A 16,632-nucleotide genomic window follows, 5' to 3' on the forward strand; every position below is an offset into this window, starting at 1 on the left:
TCAGGATCCTGTTTGCTATTTGCCAAAACTGGTGGGAACCAAGCCGCTGCTCAGCTACTTTGGATTTAACGGATTGAGCATATAGCTCTCTTGCATTTTTTATTACTCTTTTGCAGTGGTTGCTGGCAGTCCTGAAGGCAGCTTTAGTCTCAGTGCATCTATTACACTTGACAAAGAACTCAAAAATCATTGTATTAGTATGAAATAATCAACATTTATTTATGTGTTAAGAATATTAATTCGAATCGTTCTAACGTAAGTGTTTTCTTGTAATGAGTGTTCATTATGGATGATTAGCTAAATGAGGATTTCGTGAGAATAGAATGAAGTTTAAAATTACTGATGTTTATGAACAGAGTGTCACATGTGGGATTGATGCAGATTTCATATTTATTATAGAACCAATACTCTATTGACCATGATATTTATTATAGAACCAATACTCTATTGACCATGATATTTATTATAGAACCAATACTCTATTGACCATGATATTTATTATAGAACCAATACTCTATTGACCATGCAATATACAAAAAAAATGTGACTTGTGTTCCAGCAACTAAAATCGAAATGAAAACATTTAGTGCTTCAGCTTTAGTTATTACTGTTTGCAAAAGTAAACTCTTTCAGTCTTGTAACTATGAACTTAGCTAATGTAATATCTTGATTTTTGCTTAGTTTTATTTTATTGTATTTTTTTATATTAATATCAACAAGATACAAGTGATTCAAACTGTTCAACAGCAATTGTAGATATGTATCCTTAATCAACAGGATAAATATATTTTACAAAATAATAACACTATAAACATTTTTGTATTGGGGTGTATAAACACCGCATATTTGGAACACTCACGTGACATACACAGGATTAAATAAGAAACAGAATAAACAGGGATGTAATTGCAGTTTGTCTTGTTGCAATTCCCCTAAAACTAATGATGATCAATCGATTATGAAATCATGAAAGTACATGTTCTATGTAATAATGCAGTAATGTGCTTCCAATTGCAATTTGATAATTCAGTTGGTAACATTGGTTTTTAATGGCAATTAAAATTTATGACTTTCAATGAAATACCTAATTTACATAATGCTTTCACCAAGGAAAAAGATGCTTAATAATTGTCTACATTTTTTTTTTTTACAGTAACATGGATAATTTTGAGTGAGATCTATCCCCCAGAACTTCGCGGACGTGCCATTGCCCTTGTAACGGTTATTAATTGGGCAGCAAATTTTTTTGTTTCATCCATGTTTTTAAAAATGATCTGTGAGTATGAAAATGTTTATTTAATTCAAAGAAAGTTGCAAAAAATAAAGTTTTTCAATATTTTTCAGCAAACCCGTTCTATAGCATGTTCTAAAATTGTGCACAGGGAATAATCTTAGATTTTCTTTTTTACTGCTAAAAATTCCAGTGAAAAAGTGCATTCGGTTATAGTCAGCTAATGTACCTCCTAATTTCCGGCATATGTGCTACCGGAAACCGTGACAAGGCAAATCAGTTCTTTTACTATTATTGTTCTTCAGTATTTCTACGGTGTGGAACAATAAAGTTGTCACCCTAAAGAAAACAACACTACAACTTTATTTTAAAAATTTATTAAGAAAATCATTTCAGGTAACTTGATTATGTAGTAGAGCTGACATCTATTCAATGTAGCCACCTTCAGCCTCAATAACTGCCTCGATATGGGCCGGGAACTGGGAGCATGCCTTTTTCACAAGCTCAGCAAATATTTGGTGGAGGGTGGCGATCAGGGTGGCTTTGGTGTTGTGAGAGGTCATGTTGGTGGTGTAAACGTATAACCAAATGAAGTAGTCTAGTGGATTCAGGTTGGAGGTGAAAGAGGAGGGGCAGTGAGAGAAGAGTACAAAGTTGTAGCACTCCTTCTGAAGCCAAGCCTGGTTCTCTTTGGGCTTGTGAGCCAGCGCTGAGTCCTGCTGCCACACCCAGGGTCTGCCAGCAGCCACCTGATTGCACTAGAGAATCATCGCATTTGTCAGCAAATTCAGGTACATTTTGGTGTTGACTTTCAAGCCAACTATGAAGATGTGAGGTGGTATGATGTGGCTCTCACTTGAAACCACACCAAAGACCATAACCGTGGCTGGAAAGTTTTTTTTTCTATCACACTAGGCACGTTCCTGTTATTTATAGCAATTTAACAATGCATTTTGAGGGTGCTGGCAATGGTCCTGTTGTCATAACTTGGATCAGTAGAGAGCATGAGTTGTACAGTAGTTCATCTCTAATCTCGCTCGTTGAACATTGTGCCAATTTCAGACATGATAGAATTCAGAATGATAGAAGGTGCCTGTCACTCTTGGGATAGGGGTTGGTAGTGTGCCAGGGCGTGTCCACACATTGGTGGGCCATAGCACACTACCTCTGGGATCCCCTACTACTCTGAGATCTCCTACATGTTTAGCCTGGGGGCACAAGGCACCCAGTTACCGTGTGTGGCCAACGTGAAGGCACTGTAGGAGTCTTGATGATGGAGAGGCTATGTACTGGCAGGGAAGACTTATGCATAGCTGCTCCCTTTTCACCGTGAGGTTAGCCAGTGGTGTTAGCTGAAAACGAAAAGGCATGCAATCATGAACTTAACACTAACTTATACCTAACACACTAGACGCATCACATCCTCTGCCAGATTAAGAATCCAAACACACTATATCTTGATATTTATATAAATAGATATCAAGAAATAACAAAAAAAAGTTAACCATATTGTTACTGTTAGCATTAGTATAATTATTGTTCATATTAGAATGTTTGTTAACTTGTGGTCTATATTCTCTTGTTATTTCCCTCAAATTAAATGCATACACGAATGAATGGATAGTCTACCCACGTGCTTTTGCAAAAACGGAAGACACTTTTCTTTTTAGTATAACTAATTGAAAAGTGTTTGTCAGAGAGTTAGACAATTCCATTCAGTTCGAGCATGACACATTGAATTAACAGCAAGAAGCCGCAAGAATATATATGCAATTTTTGCCAACTTATTCTGGTAAGCAAAAAGAAAAGTGTATTACTTTTCCCTAAAAAATGTCAACTGAATTTATATTAAGTACAATATTTATTTATATATTTTTTTTTTTTTTTAGAATAGAAAACACATTGTGGATACATTCTCGGCATCCCAGAACTCGCTTCTATTTTGTCTCTCATTCCCTGTTTACAATGAGTTTCTGACAATGTTTATTTAGACATGAATGAATACAACTGCAAACATCATTTGCTGACAGAAACCGTGGTATTGAGTGTTGGTTTTGTTTGCTTCTCCAATGCTGAAAAGTTAGGTGTTGATGTCGCAATTGGAGGAAACTATTATGGTAGGGTGTTGACATTACACTGCAGTCAAAGGCTAGCATGGTGGATTGAAAGGAAAATTGTCCTGAAAATGACAGATCATATATCAAAACTGTTTTAGTTTGTGAATTGATTTTGAAAACAAGATAGTTTGTCCTTTTCATGACCGACTCGGTCAATGTTTGCTTCAAGAAAGCCAATCTTTCATCATGCTGATGACTTGCCAAGTCATGTATCCTTCAGCCTCCCTCATAGAAACATTGAATACAGACCTGTCTTTAAATCCACAGCCTTCCTCTTATTTCAGGAAGTGGGGAGATAAAGTGTTGGAAGACTGTTAAGCATTTCCAGGGAGATGAAGTATATCTAGTCAATGAAGGATGTATGTGACGCCAGGCTCAGCTCTATCATTTTAGAAAATTCCTTCAAAGCTAAGTCTGAACTGACACTTTGGTCTTTGATCTTTGTATCAATTTTTTTCAAGTAGAGATTCAGTCTAAACCAAGGATTCAAGCAAACCAGTTTATCGTTTCCTTAATGTGCAAGTGCTTTGACATTTGCAAAGCATGGCACAAACAGAATGAATGTGAAATTCCTGGCTTGTGTCCCTCCAGGTAATATAACGTAGTCAACACATGTCAACATTTAGGACCCAAACGTTGCATGCAGGTAATCGCAAGGAAACAAAGACAAGGAAAGAATTCAACAGCAGACATTTATTTACAGGTACTTCCAGAATAACACCTTATCTCTTGTTCAAAAGTCTTCTTGTACTCCGATGTGCTTAATAAGATCTACTGTGTTGAATGCGTAGTCCTCTGTCTTTGTCCGGTCATATTTCTCTGTTGTTCTTGGGCCACGTGTGTAACATGTCTATTTCTCACCTTCTCTGCTATGTTTTTCTTTTTTATCATCTTTTTCTTTCCTTCTTCCTCGCCGTACCGTCACCTCACACACGTTTGCATACGTTGGATGTTGCGTCTAAGAAATGAAGTAGCAAGTTCAATCCTGCACAAAATCGTCTTACTGTAACAAAGCACAGATGCATGTATAGCAGCGCGGCAGCACTCTCCATATCATTGATATTCTCTTCTATATTTGGCAGGATTTTATCCATCTTTGCCTTGCGTTCTTGTAAGGCACTAATTTCTTTCGTGCGAGTTGTATCAATCTCGTCAAGCCACTGCTTTCCCTGATCAACAATAAAGGACTCCAATGCTTTAGCCATCATCCTTATTTGTTTACCTGTGAAATTTTCCTCTAGCTTCACCAAACGGTTTTCGATGGGTTCCAGTTCATCTTGCAGTGCCTGCAGGCAGGTAGATAAATGAGCCTTTAATTTTTTAGCATTGCATCTTGTGAGTGTTTTTTTTACACCTGTGGTGAGTGCCGAGGCAACATTGATAACATATCATAATATAGCACGTTCTGCATTGGATGTTCAACTCACCTCGGTGTGTAGGGCAGTGTTTCCATATAAACAACTTTTTGGATTGAGCATAAAATAACCCAAAAAGTGTTGATATGTCGTAAAACAACTAAACTAAATCAGGAGTATACACAATTTTTAGTGTAGACCATTAAGTGTTGCTGATTTATTGTATCTAACCTGTTTCAAATGCAATACATTATATGTTGTAATCCCATCTTCACAAATAGCTGCTCCAACCATATCAATATGAGGAGAATAAGCTTAATAATTGCTTAAATTCCTGGATAAAAAAGTGTAAGTTTTACAACTGAATTTTACCAAATACATTATCCATTATGCCATGGGTCCTTGTTGACAATTCTAGTATGAATTTTAGGAATTTAAACTTTTGTTTCTAGATGCACAATCTTACTATTTCTCATTGTAGATCAACCGAAATATGAAAATGACACTCAAGATGAAAAGAGCAGAACTAAGAATGCAAATAAGTTTGCTTTTACAACAAAACATTGCAGTAAATTTAACTGTTTTTTTTTTTTTCACTTTTTTTTTTCTGTTTTCACCCATTTTGTTTTTGTTTTTCTACTTTTTTCTTTTCTGTTTTCAGCCATTTTTTTTTTTTTTTTACTTTTTTCTTTTTTGTTTTATGTTTTCAGTCATTTTGTTTTTTTTTTACTTTTTTCTTTTCTGTTTTCAGCCATTTTTTTTTTTTTTTTACTTTTTTCTTTTCTGAAGCCATTTTTTTTTTTTTTTACTTTTTTCTTTTCTGTTTTCAGCCATTTTCACGCTGCCTGGCACATTCTTCCTTTTCAGTGGAATGTCGGTTCTTTCAGTCGTTTTTGTGTTTTGTTGTATTCCTGAAACAAAGAACAAAAGTCTCGAACAAATCTCCAAAGAGTTATCATCAAAGTATGTATTAGTCTTGTCTGTATTCTTATTTCTAATGAACTAACAAAGGTATCCCTTTCCTCTGGTGCTATTAGATAACATGTCCCACAGGTGGGAAGCCCTTTCAAAAAATCTTTGTCTATGCAAATTCCCACTGGACATTTTGTTCAGCGTTCAAAATTATCACCTGTTGATTGTCACGACAGTCTGTTGTATTTTATTATCACCTTACAGAACTTTCTCTAAGAACTGAACATTTCAAATAAACAATTATCCACATAAAATATTTTGTAATTTTTTTTTTTTTTTTTTACATGGGGGTCACCACTTATCAAGGCCCGAAGGCCACTCAGGGATAAGGGTTATTGCGTGTACAGTAATCAATGAGATAGTATTTTAGTAATCATTAGTATTGGGGGTTTTGATAGAGTGTCTTACTTAAGGGGTGGTTTATCAGGAGTTTGTTTATGTTGGACTTGAAGACGTCCAAGTTGTAGTCAGGTGGGAAACAGGCAAGCGGAAGAGAGTTCCACTGGCGTGCAGTTCTAAGAAAGAAGCTTTACTCATGGAATGTACGTTTGGATTTAGGCACAGATAAAGGGTGGGGAAAATTATTGACAGTAGTTTCAGACAGCCGGGTGTTTCTCGTGAAAGATTGGCGAGGGGGGATGAGGGATTGGAGCTCAGATGAGCACCTGCCATGGAAATTTTGTACATAAATATTTTTTGTTTGTTAAACAATTTCTTCTTTCATTTTAAAAACCATTATAGCAGAAAAGTACTGTCAACAAATGGATGAAATGCGTCAGAAACTTCAACAACAACATCCAGCATTAATCAACATGTTATGCGAGATAGATTCTGTATGTTTTTTGGGATGGTAATCTAGTTTTTTAGGTGTTTACATGTAGATTTATGAACATAGCACTTGAATTTAATCACCTAAAAGTAGAATCTCATCATTTTAGGGAGAGGATGATATAGTTGAAAGTGTTCATCTAAAAATTTACCTTTTTTTTTTTTTTTTTGCTGTGAGAGATAAACTCAATGTTTTCTTTGTGTTAGGGTTAGGTTAGGTTAGGGAGCCCACTGTTTTTTTAGATGATTAAGTTTATGCCTTGCCACTCAGTAAAAAATTTCAGGGTGTTTACATGTGTTGCGTTATTGAATATATATATAATTTTTTAGTTTGCACTTTTCAAATGCTTGCAAAATTATATACACCTGACATTTCTTTTGTCATTGTTGTCAAAGTCAACAAAGACAAATTTTGTCGACATACAAGTTTATTTACAATTCACTGTTGTCTATCGACAAGAGAGAGACGGAACAGCACATTTGCGTTTAACAGAAAGGGTGTGTGTATATGTCAGGTGATGGTAGAATTTTTCACCCACACTGGGATGACTTTTCTTTTTGTTTTATGTTATCGGTGTCTTATAAAAGATATCAACCGACATTCTTGAAATGTAAATATTTAAAATATTTAATTGTTTTTTTTTTTTAGTGTGTTGTGTAATTCTAACTCCTTGACCAAGAATGTAAACCTTTCTTTGTTTTTTGTTATAGTTACAATTCTGATCATTTTTATGGGACACAAGAATGTAGATCATAATCCATTTGAAATGTGCATGTGAGCACATCTCTGTTTTTATTGGCATTGTCCCGGCTTAATATTCAACACTTGTACTCTCGCCTAAAAATGTAGAATCTCATCTCTTTTTAGGGAAAAGTGTAATTTAGTTGAGGATGTTAATCGACAAATTTATCAAAAGGTTTTCTGAAACGTTTTCACATGAGAATTGAATATTTTTTTCTATTGCAGGAAACCATTCAAATGGACTGAACTATTGAAACATCCTTTCACCTATTGCAATTTCACGTCCCATAATTTTTACTCCATGGTATCAACAGAAGACCAATAGTCCGACAGAAACCCGAATGTGATTTGGAACAAAAATGACTGTGATTCAAATATTTGGTTGTTGTGAATAGTGGATATATTTTTATGGAAAGTTTTTTTTGTTGAAATCTGATATTTGAAAATATTAGACAATCTTCACAAATGATGAACAGATTGAAATGCTTTGAAATAATAATAAAAAAATAAAAATTCTTTCACACTTAATATTTTTTGACATTTGTGTACAAAATATTTCTGAATAATTTTTCAGCAATTTTCCTCACTTTGGTGGTACATTTAAAAACCCTAAAATCTAGTGAAAGTACAAACAAATTGTAATCAGAAAGAAGTATAAAAAAGTTTTCATGAAAAATGAGATAAAACAAAATTAAAAAGTTAAAAATATGGAAAAAAAATTGAAAAATTGGATGAATGTGAAAAAGTGAACGTAAAATATAAAAATATGAATAAAAAATGTGAACATGTTAATATTATAAAATGACTAACAAATATATAAATAAAAATTCTGAACATGTTAAAATTAAAAAAATCTCAAAAATATATAAATAAAATATAAACATATTAAAATGACAAAAATATTATACTATAAATGATAAAAATATGAATAAAAAAAATATAAATAAAAAGATAAAAATCTGAATGTTAAAATGGTCAATGAAAATCAGGGAATAAATACAAAACAAAACTCCAATTTTCTGAATTCGTAAATTGATTGAAAAAGTTTCTTCTACTTTCAACAAGGTTAAATCAGCAATTGTGATTTTGCTGGAATATTTCAGTGCAAAAAATTTTACAATGCAATTAAATTGGTTAAAAAATGTATTTTTATGACATTGGAATTTATAATTCAACATAAAATTAAAAAATTTTTTAAAAATATTCTGCAAATAATTTTAAAAGTTTTATTTTAAATTCTTGAAATGCACTTCTTTAGTAATGGATCTTCTTCTATACATATAAGAGGCAAAATGGGCGCAAGCATTCATGTATGTCCGCGAAAGGCTTTTTTCGTCAAGCTTCTCGACAAGGTTACATTTATGGAGAAGTTTCCTTATACTTCCTAGATCGAACGGACATCATCTCTATCTTTATTTTGATCGAGTTTTTAAAAAATCCATGGTTTCCAGTGTTTGTTTGTCTTTTTCGTATAAATAAAGCGAAACTGATCAAAGCAAAGCCATCTGCCTGGCCTTCCGGGCCGGGATGTCTTGAATGCATTTAGCTTTGATTAATGTGGGGGAAAGGCTTCCTATCAGACAATTGCTATTCATTTGGACACTGCCAGAGTTCCCCCTTTTTGGGGGGAACTGGTTTTCCCCAACATTATAAACGACCTCATGGGTAAGCAAATAAATACCACAACAGAAAGCAGAAAACTTAACTGGCCGTCGGCCAGGTTTAAAAGCCACTTTTATTTCTGTGCCGACTTCTATGATTCTTAATATAATTACCAACTCAATAAATTCACTGTCCTCTTTGGCATAACGGTTAGCGAGGATGACCCTACGTTTCGAGTTTGATCCCACTTCTGTCTATCTTTTTTTTTTTTTTATTTCGTCTTTGTGCCAGTATCCTCCACCTGGGCAAAAGTTAATTACCAACTCTTTTTTTTTACATTCTTTTCCTCCTTCGCTATACAGGTTCGAGCCTGCCTGCCTGCTACCACTTTTCTTCTTTTTTTTTTTTTTATCAACATACACCTCCAAACATCCGGGCAATGCCGGGCACTCCCGCTAGTCTTTTATCAAAGGCAAACTGCCACTCAAGGATAAGAGATAATGTGATGAATTTTTATTTGAATGATGAAGAATATTCTGAGAAGATTGATGAATTAGGTTATCTATGAAAATTGCTGACATTGTTTTTTTATAGGGGAATCGTCACTTATAAAGGCCTGAAGACCACTCGAGGATAAGGGTTAATGAGTGTACAGTGATCAACAGAACGACAGCATAGTAATCATTAATGGTGGCAATTGGATCTGATTTGATTATTTAAGAGGCTGGCTCAATAAGATCTTGTTTACACGTGGCTTGAAGATGACCATATTGGGAAGCAGGTCAGTGGAACAGAGTTCCACAGGCAGGCAGTTCTAGGAAAGAATCTTTGTTCATGGAATTTGCATTTTGATTTAAGCACAGGTAGAGAAACTTTTGATAGTGGTTGTAGCTAAATGAGTGTTTTTGTAAAAGTTATGCAGACGGGGATCAGATTAAAGCTCTGACTAGCACCAACCATGAAAATAGCGATAGAGCAGAAACAGACTCACAACATCTCTTCTGTGTGAAAGAGGTTGCAGGGAGAAGAAAAAGGCATCACTTTATTATATTTTGAAGTCGATTTTTAACTCTATCAAGATAAGATAGGGTGCTCTGAGCAGCTCCTGCCCAGATGTGGCAACAGTACTTCATTCTAGGATGTACTTGGATTTTATACAGGTAAAGGATTGCATTGGTAGTGAGATATCTACTGGAGCAGTAGAATGATCCAACATTTTTTTTGCCAATCTTGACAATGAAATCAAGTCGCAGTACACCATTTTAGGATGCATTTGACTGTTATATATTGTATAAAAATTTATTAAATTATAATTGGACATTTATTGTATAAAAATTTATCAAAATATAATTGGACAAACATTTATTGTATAAAAATTTATTAAATTATAATTGGACATTTATTGTATAAAAATTTATCAAAATATAATTGGACAAACATTTATTGTATAAAAATTTATCAAAATATAATTGGACAAACATTCAGTGAAAAACTTGCATAAAAAATAAGACTTAATACAAACAGTTTTTTAAAAATTAAAGCAACTATATAATTGGAAAAAGAATCATTGAAAAGTTTGCGTAAAACATTTAAAAGTTTAATTAAACAATTTGGTAATGAAAGCAACTTTGGATTTATATAAAATAGTTTTCTTTTTATTTTATTCCAACAAATAAATAATTGAAAACATTATTTTGAATTCAAGTAACTTTGAAAGGTCAACAACAAATTATTTTAAATGATTGTTTTTTTCTTTTTTTTTTTTAATGGGGAAGTGGGTTGTTTTCTTATTTATTTATTTTTTGTTTTAACGGCAATCATTCTACACTTTAAATTTTGGGTTGATAAAAAAATTACAACGGAGCGTAATTTAAGTTTCCCTTCCATTTTTACAACAACCGAACAAATAAAGGGGATTGATTTACTAGGATGTTTATTAGAAGCTGAGCACTTATTAAAATTATTTTAGTGTTGAATTTTTCGCATTTTTGTTACATTTGCTACTTTGCAATCGTTGGTAGCCCACTTCAAAAATTGAACACAAGACAAAATTAAACAGAATGGTACTCATGCAGAATTTGACCCCCCCCCCCCCGATTCCATTTCATTCCACCGGATTCAAACGAGTGTTGTTTAAATATTGAAACACTAAATCAACATTTTATTCATTTTTTTGCATAATTAATTAATGATTTTTTTCAGTTTATTTTCTTAACATCTGTTGATAAAAAATTAATTTGTACATTCTCTTGAAAACCCCCCCAAACTTTTCTCTACTTTCACCCAACTATTTACAGTGTTCATATAAAATTGTTGGCAGGAAACTTGGAGCATAATATTGTCTGGCCTTGGTGAACTCAGAGTCAGATGTCAGTGTTGACATGATGACCTTAGGTCATGGGAATTAGTATGTCTGTAGAACTCAGATCCCAGATTCGGAAATTGCACACACGCAAAAATCTTGGGTTTTATTTCGTGGTGAAATCTGATTGGCTAGGGAAACTTCCACCCCATCCACATACCTCACTATATATACTACTGTCGCATGAAAATTAGTGAGATTGCTTTTTGATTTCGGGGAGAACAGATCATGCGGAGACCGCCATCCCCTGGAGACGTGACTCCTCTTCCTCCTTATCCACCCGTCTGATGTTGTCTGTGAAGAGAGTTTTGAAATTTTGAAAACTTATTAAGAACTGAACGATATTTGTAAAAATATTTGTACATAAGTTTGTGAAATTAATTCTGTAGAGTAGAGTTTCACGAGTCTGTTTTTCTTCCTGCCTGTGGCTTCGATATACGCTTTCAGCATACAGGATTCAATGTAACAACCCTCAGAGAAATACTAGGCGATACGAGCCGAGAGTTCCAGATAAACAGGGGTCCTAGTCAAGCTTCATCAGTGTTGGGTTGCATATATAAAATATATAATATAATATATAAAATATATATATAATATCTATATAATATATAGTATATATAATATCTATATAATATATAGTATATATACAATATCTATATAATATATAGTATATATACAATATCTATATAATATATAGTATATATACAATATCTATATAATATATAGTATATATACAATATCTATATAATATATAGTATATATATATAATATATATTTAATATATATACATATATATAATATATATATATATGTAATATATATGGTATATAATATATATATATGTATATGATATATATATATTATATATCATATATATGATATATATATATATATTATATATGTAATACATATATTTGTAATCTATATACCTATAAAGGTGAACGTGTTTGTGTGTGTGTCTATGTGTCTGTGTACATTTCCTTACACAATAACACTGTCAATTTTAAGTCCACAGACTCGAAATTTTATATATAGGGTACTGAGATTTGGGAAACTCTTTGTAATCCGTTTTCGGCCAGAAATTTGGCTGTTAATGGGTCAATGTTCAACGATTTGACCTTTAAAAACTTAATCAAACTCCTCTGACAATTTTGGGTATAAACATTGACATTTTAGATATAGGTTCCTTGGACAGGGATCTAAATTAATAACTTGATTTGAGCCCAAAATAATAAATGTTAATGGTAGAGGTCAAAGTTAATAAAAAATTGACCTCTGCGGTCTATAACAAATTACTTAGACATAAAGTGTATTCAGAGATAGGGCAAGCATTTTAATCTGTTTGGGTCGAAAATTTTTAGTTACCAATCTATAAATATATAAATGTATGTATGTATGTATGTATGTATTTTTGCATGTCTGCCTAAAACTTTCGACAGAGGCGATGGATTTTTTTTTCAGGCGACCAATATCGAAAAATTGGCTAAAAACATTAATATCTTCACCTTCAACTGGGCACTTATCTATAGGGAGGGGTCGCTTTTTTCGCCGATATTTTCGAAAGTCATCCTCGCTTTTTGATTGTTTAAGCTTAATTTAAATCTACGTCACTTCTGGTTTGAAGGTGGTCGGAACAGCAAAGACGTCACGTTTTCCCCCATTCTTTTCCTCCTTTGCGGAAATGGGGTTGGGCCTGCCTTCCTACTACCACATTTTTTTTTATCAGCATACACTTCCAAACAACCGGTCAATGTCAGGCTGAAATGCTAGTATATATATATATATATATATATATATAATACATATTCTCTTTTATTTATAAGAAAGCAAGACTATTTTTAGAATTGGATTTTCCGAATTTCGATACAATACACATCTAATAACACTGTTAGACATATAAATTAGCTTTGTGTGAAATTTGCAAAAGACAACCTCAGCCGTTTTGGAGCCTATAAGGAAGGAAACACACAGAAACACAGTGATTTTTATATAATAATAGAGATAGGAAGATGCATATAGAATAGGAAATTTTTATGTTATGGCTACGTTAAAAAAACTTGATAAGAGTTCTTGGACCAGTAAATGTAGAACAGGTAGCAGGCCATTCACGGCGTTTCATCTGCCGTTTTTTGTTTTAATCTTTTTTAAAAGACAGGTTTTGTTTTGATGATCTTATAGTTAGATTAAATTTTGATAATATATGGAGATGCGTACAAAACAGAAGACTTTGATGATAACGCTATATTTTGATGATATGGCAATATTTTGATGATATGGCAATATTTTGATGATATGGCTATATTTTGGGCCAGTACATGTAGAACAGGTAGCCGGCTGTTCACAGACGAAAGCCAAGGAAAACATGGGAGGAAATGATAAAAATGGACATTTATTTTATTTTTTTTTTTTTTTACATAGGCATCACCACATTATCAAGGCCTAGAGGCCACTCAAGGATTAGGGTTAATGAGTGTACAGTAGAAATTGGTCAATATAGTAATCATTAGTAATGAAAATTTGGTAAATTTGATAACTTATATGAAACGGCTCATCAAGAACTTATTTACTTTAGACTTGAACACAACCATATTGTAGTCAGCCAGAAAGCAGGAAAACGGAAGACAATTCCACAGGCGTGCAGTTCTAAGAAAGAAGCTTTGTTCATGGAATCTACGTTTAGGTTTAGGCACAGATAAAGAGTGGGGGGGGAATTATTGATAGTGTTTACAGCTAGACGAGTGTTTCTTGTGAAAGTTTGGCGAGGGGGGACCATAGATTGAAGCTCAGTCGAACACTTTCCATGAAAATAACGATACATCAGAGACAAACTCGCAACATCTCTTCTGTGAGATAGAGGTTGCAAGGAGGAGAAAAGGACATCTCCTACGAGGCTACGAAGTCTATTTTGAACTCTATCAAGGCAGGACAAGTCCTTTCTAGCAGCTCCTGCCCAGATGTGGCAACAGTATTCCATCCTTGGACGTACCTGGCTCTTATATAGATAGAGAATAGCATCAGCAGTGAGATATCTACCGGATCGATAGAAAGATCCCACCATTTTTCCAGTGGCCTTGGCAACAGATTTGATGTACGTGTTCCATTTAAGATCAGGAGTAATGGTCAAGCCCAGAAGCCTGTCAAAACTTGAGGCCTCCTGAAGACGAGAGCCATTCATTTCAATTGATGCCAAATGTGGATTAGAATGTTGATGATGTAAAGAGAGAAGCTTAGTTTTAGATGCATTAAAAGTAACCAGCCACTCCTTTCCCCATTGTACTACGTGCTCAAGATCAGAGGAGAGAGAATTGGAGAGAACTTGGTCGTTTACTGTCTTAGATGTGGTACCATAAATGGTAGTGTCGTCAGCATAAAAGTCTACAAATGATGTAAGGATGTGATTTGGAAGATCATTAATGTAGATCAGGAAAAGAGTTGGGCCCAGGATGGATCCCTGAGGGACACCGGCATTAATACTGTGAACTTCTGATTTTTGCCCCTCAACTACTACTCTTCTTTTTATTACATTTTCACCCCAAACAAGGCAAATTGCCACTTTGGTGTAGGGGGCTACTATCAGGGGCAACAACTACTGGGGTACTATGTAGGGATTTGGGCAGCAAGGTGTCGGTTCACGTTACACTTGAACTTCTGCACGTCAGTACTGTTGGGGAAGCAGGGACCTGGAATGGAATTCCAGAGTCTAGCGGTTCTGGGGAAGAAACTATTGGAGTAAAAAGATCTTTTACATCTAGGGATCTCTACAGTGTGGGGGTGGGATCTAGTAGCCTGTCGGGTTTGTCGAGGGTGCTCACGTCGTGGGGGCACAAGTGATTGCAGTTCGTCAGAGCATTCACCACTAAAATACTTGTAGAAAAGGCAGAGGGGTGCAACATTTCGTCAATGGGACAGAGGCTGAAGCTTAGATGCCAGTTCAGGGCCTATCAGGTTTGCGACTCTCTTTTGAACCTTGTCAAGGAGCGAGAGACTAGTAGCAGATGCACCAGCCCAGATGTGGCAGCAATACTCCATACATTGGCGAATGGTGGCCTTATAGAGGTACAGGATACTTTCGGGTGTTAGTAGTTTTCTAGCACGGTAGAGAGAGCCCACCTTTCTTGCAGCGGCCCTGCCAATGCCTTCAATGTAATTGTTCCAACTCATGTTTCCTGTGAACGTTAGGCCAAGGAGTTTGAAAGATGGACTCTCAGATAAAGAGTCGTTGTCCATTGCTATGGGTGGTAGAGAGGGTTTCTTGTGATTATTGAATGAAACTAGTTTAGTCTTGGCAGCATTGAACGCGACCAACCACTTTTGTCCCCATTCCACTACGGATTGAAGGTCTTCCTCTAGTGTTTCTGCCATTTCTTTAGAAATGTGTTCATTCGTCTTCCTGTCGTGCCTGCCATAGAGTGTAGTGTCATCAGCATATATACCCATCTCAGAGGCAATGTTATCGGGGAGGTCATTTATGAATATCCGGAACAATAGAGGTCCAAGGATTGAACCCTGGGGCACCCCCGCATTTATATCATATTGTTTAGATGTACGACCGTTGAGGACAACCTGGATTTTTCTCTTATCTAAGAAGGATTTAATTATGTTAAGTATTCTATCAGTGATACCGTATGATCTGATTTTACTGAGGAGACCCTCATGCCATACCCTGTCAAAAGCCTTAGATATATCTAGAGCTACCGCTCTGCCCTCCCCCGCTTTGTCCAGTGAATGGTATATACGTTCAGAGATCACAGTTAGGATGTCTGCTGTGGAACGGGCTTGTCTAAATCCATATTGTTTGTCAGTCAGTAGTTTAGCATCTGTAAGACTTTTGAGAAGACTTTTCCAGCTATACCATAGCTAGCGATCTTATGAAGTAAACCTTTATGCCATACCCTATCAACGGCCTTAGATATGTCAAGAGCAATTGCCCTAGAAAGATTGCCACCATCGAGAGATTTGCTAATCCTATGCGATATAACTGTAAGCACATCTGCTGTAGATCTAGCAGAACGGAAACCATATTGAGTGTCACTAAGAAGGTTATTTTTGTTGAGATGGTTGATTACTTCTGTATTTAACACAGATTCTAGCAACTTACTCATGACGCACAGGAGACTTATTGGCCTGTACTGAGAGGGGGATGAGCGATCACCTGCATTCTTAAATACAGGGCATACTGATGAGATTTTCCAGGGAGATGGGAAACTATTCTCCTTAAGACAACGTTTAAACAGTTTTGTAAGTATGGGCGCTTGAAAGATGGAAATCAATTTCTTAAAGCTATCCAATGATGCAAGCATTTAGAACGAACCTTCAACTGAATATGATGAGTAATCCACAAGATAGCATGACTTGTTCAGGACTTTTAAATCTGCTAATGATTCATTACTTATAAAGGCTAAAAGCCAGTCGAGAATAAGAAA

At 34.9% G+C, this 16,632-nt stretch overlaps 1 protein-coding gene across 3 annotated transcripts in view; it reads left to right on the top strand.

Moving 5' to 3' along the window:
- Positions 1-7,773, top strand: part of LOC145295829 (solute carrier family 2, facilitated glucose transporter member 10-like) — an 86,025-nt gene extending 78,252 nt beyond the window's left edge. For all 3 annotated transcript variants that reach the window (XM_080141536.1, XM_080141538.1, XM_080141537.1), the window contains 3 exons: positions 1,154-1,276; positions 5,534-5,666; positions 7,471-7,773. In XM_080141536.1, coding sequence (XP_079997662.1) covers positions 1,154-1,276; positions 5,534-5,666; positions 7,471-7,570 — 356 coding nt within the window. In that variant the 3' untranslated portion in view covers positions 7,571-7,773. The remainder of the gene's footprint in view (positions 1-1,153; positions 1,277-5,533; positions 5,667-7,470) is intronic.
- The last annotated feature ends 8,859 nt before the right edge of the window (positions 7,774-16,632 follow it).

The sequence above is a fragment of the Euprymna scolopes genome, chromosome 16, assembly GCF_053919585.1.
Source record: "Euprymna scolopes isolate OS-2025 chromosome 16, ASM5391958v1, whole genome shotgun sequence".
Lineage (NCBI taxonomy): Eukaryota > Metazoa > Mollusca > Cephalopoda > Sepiida > Sepiolidae > Euprymna > Euprymna scolopes.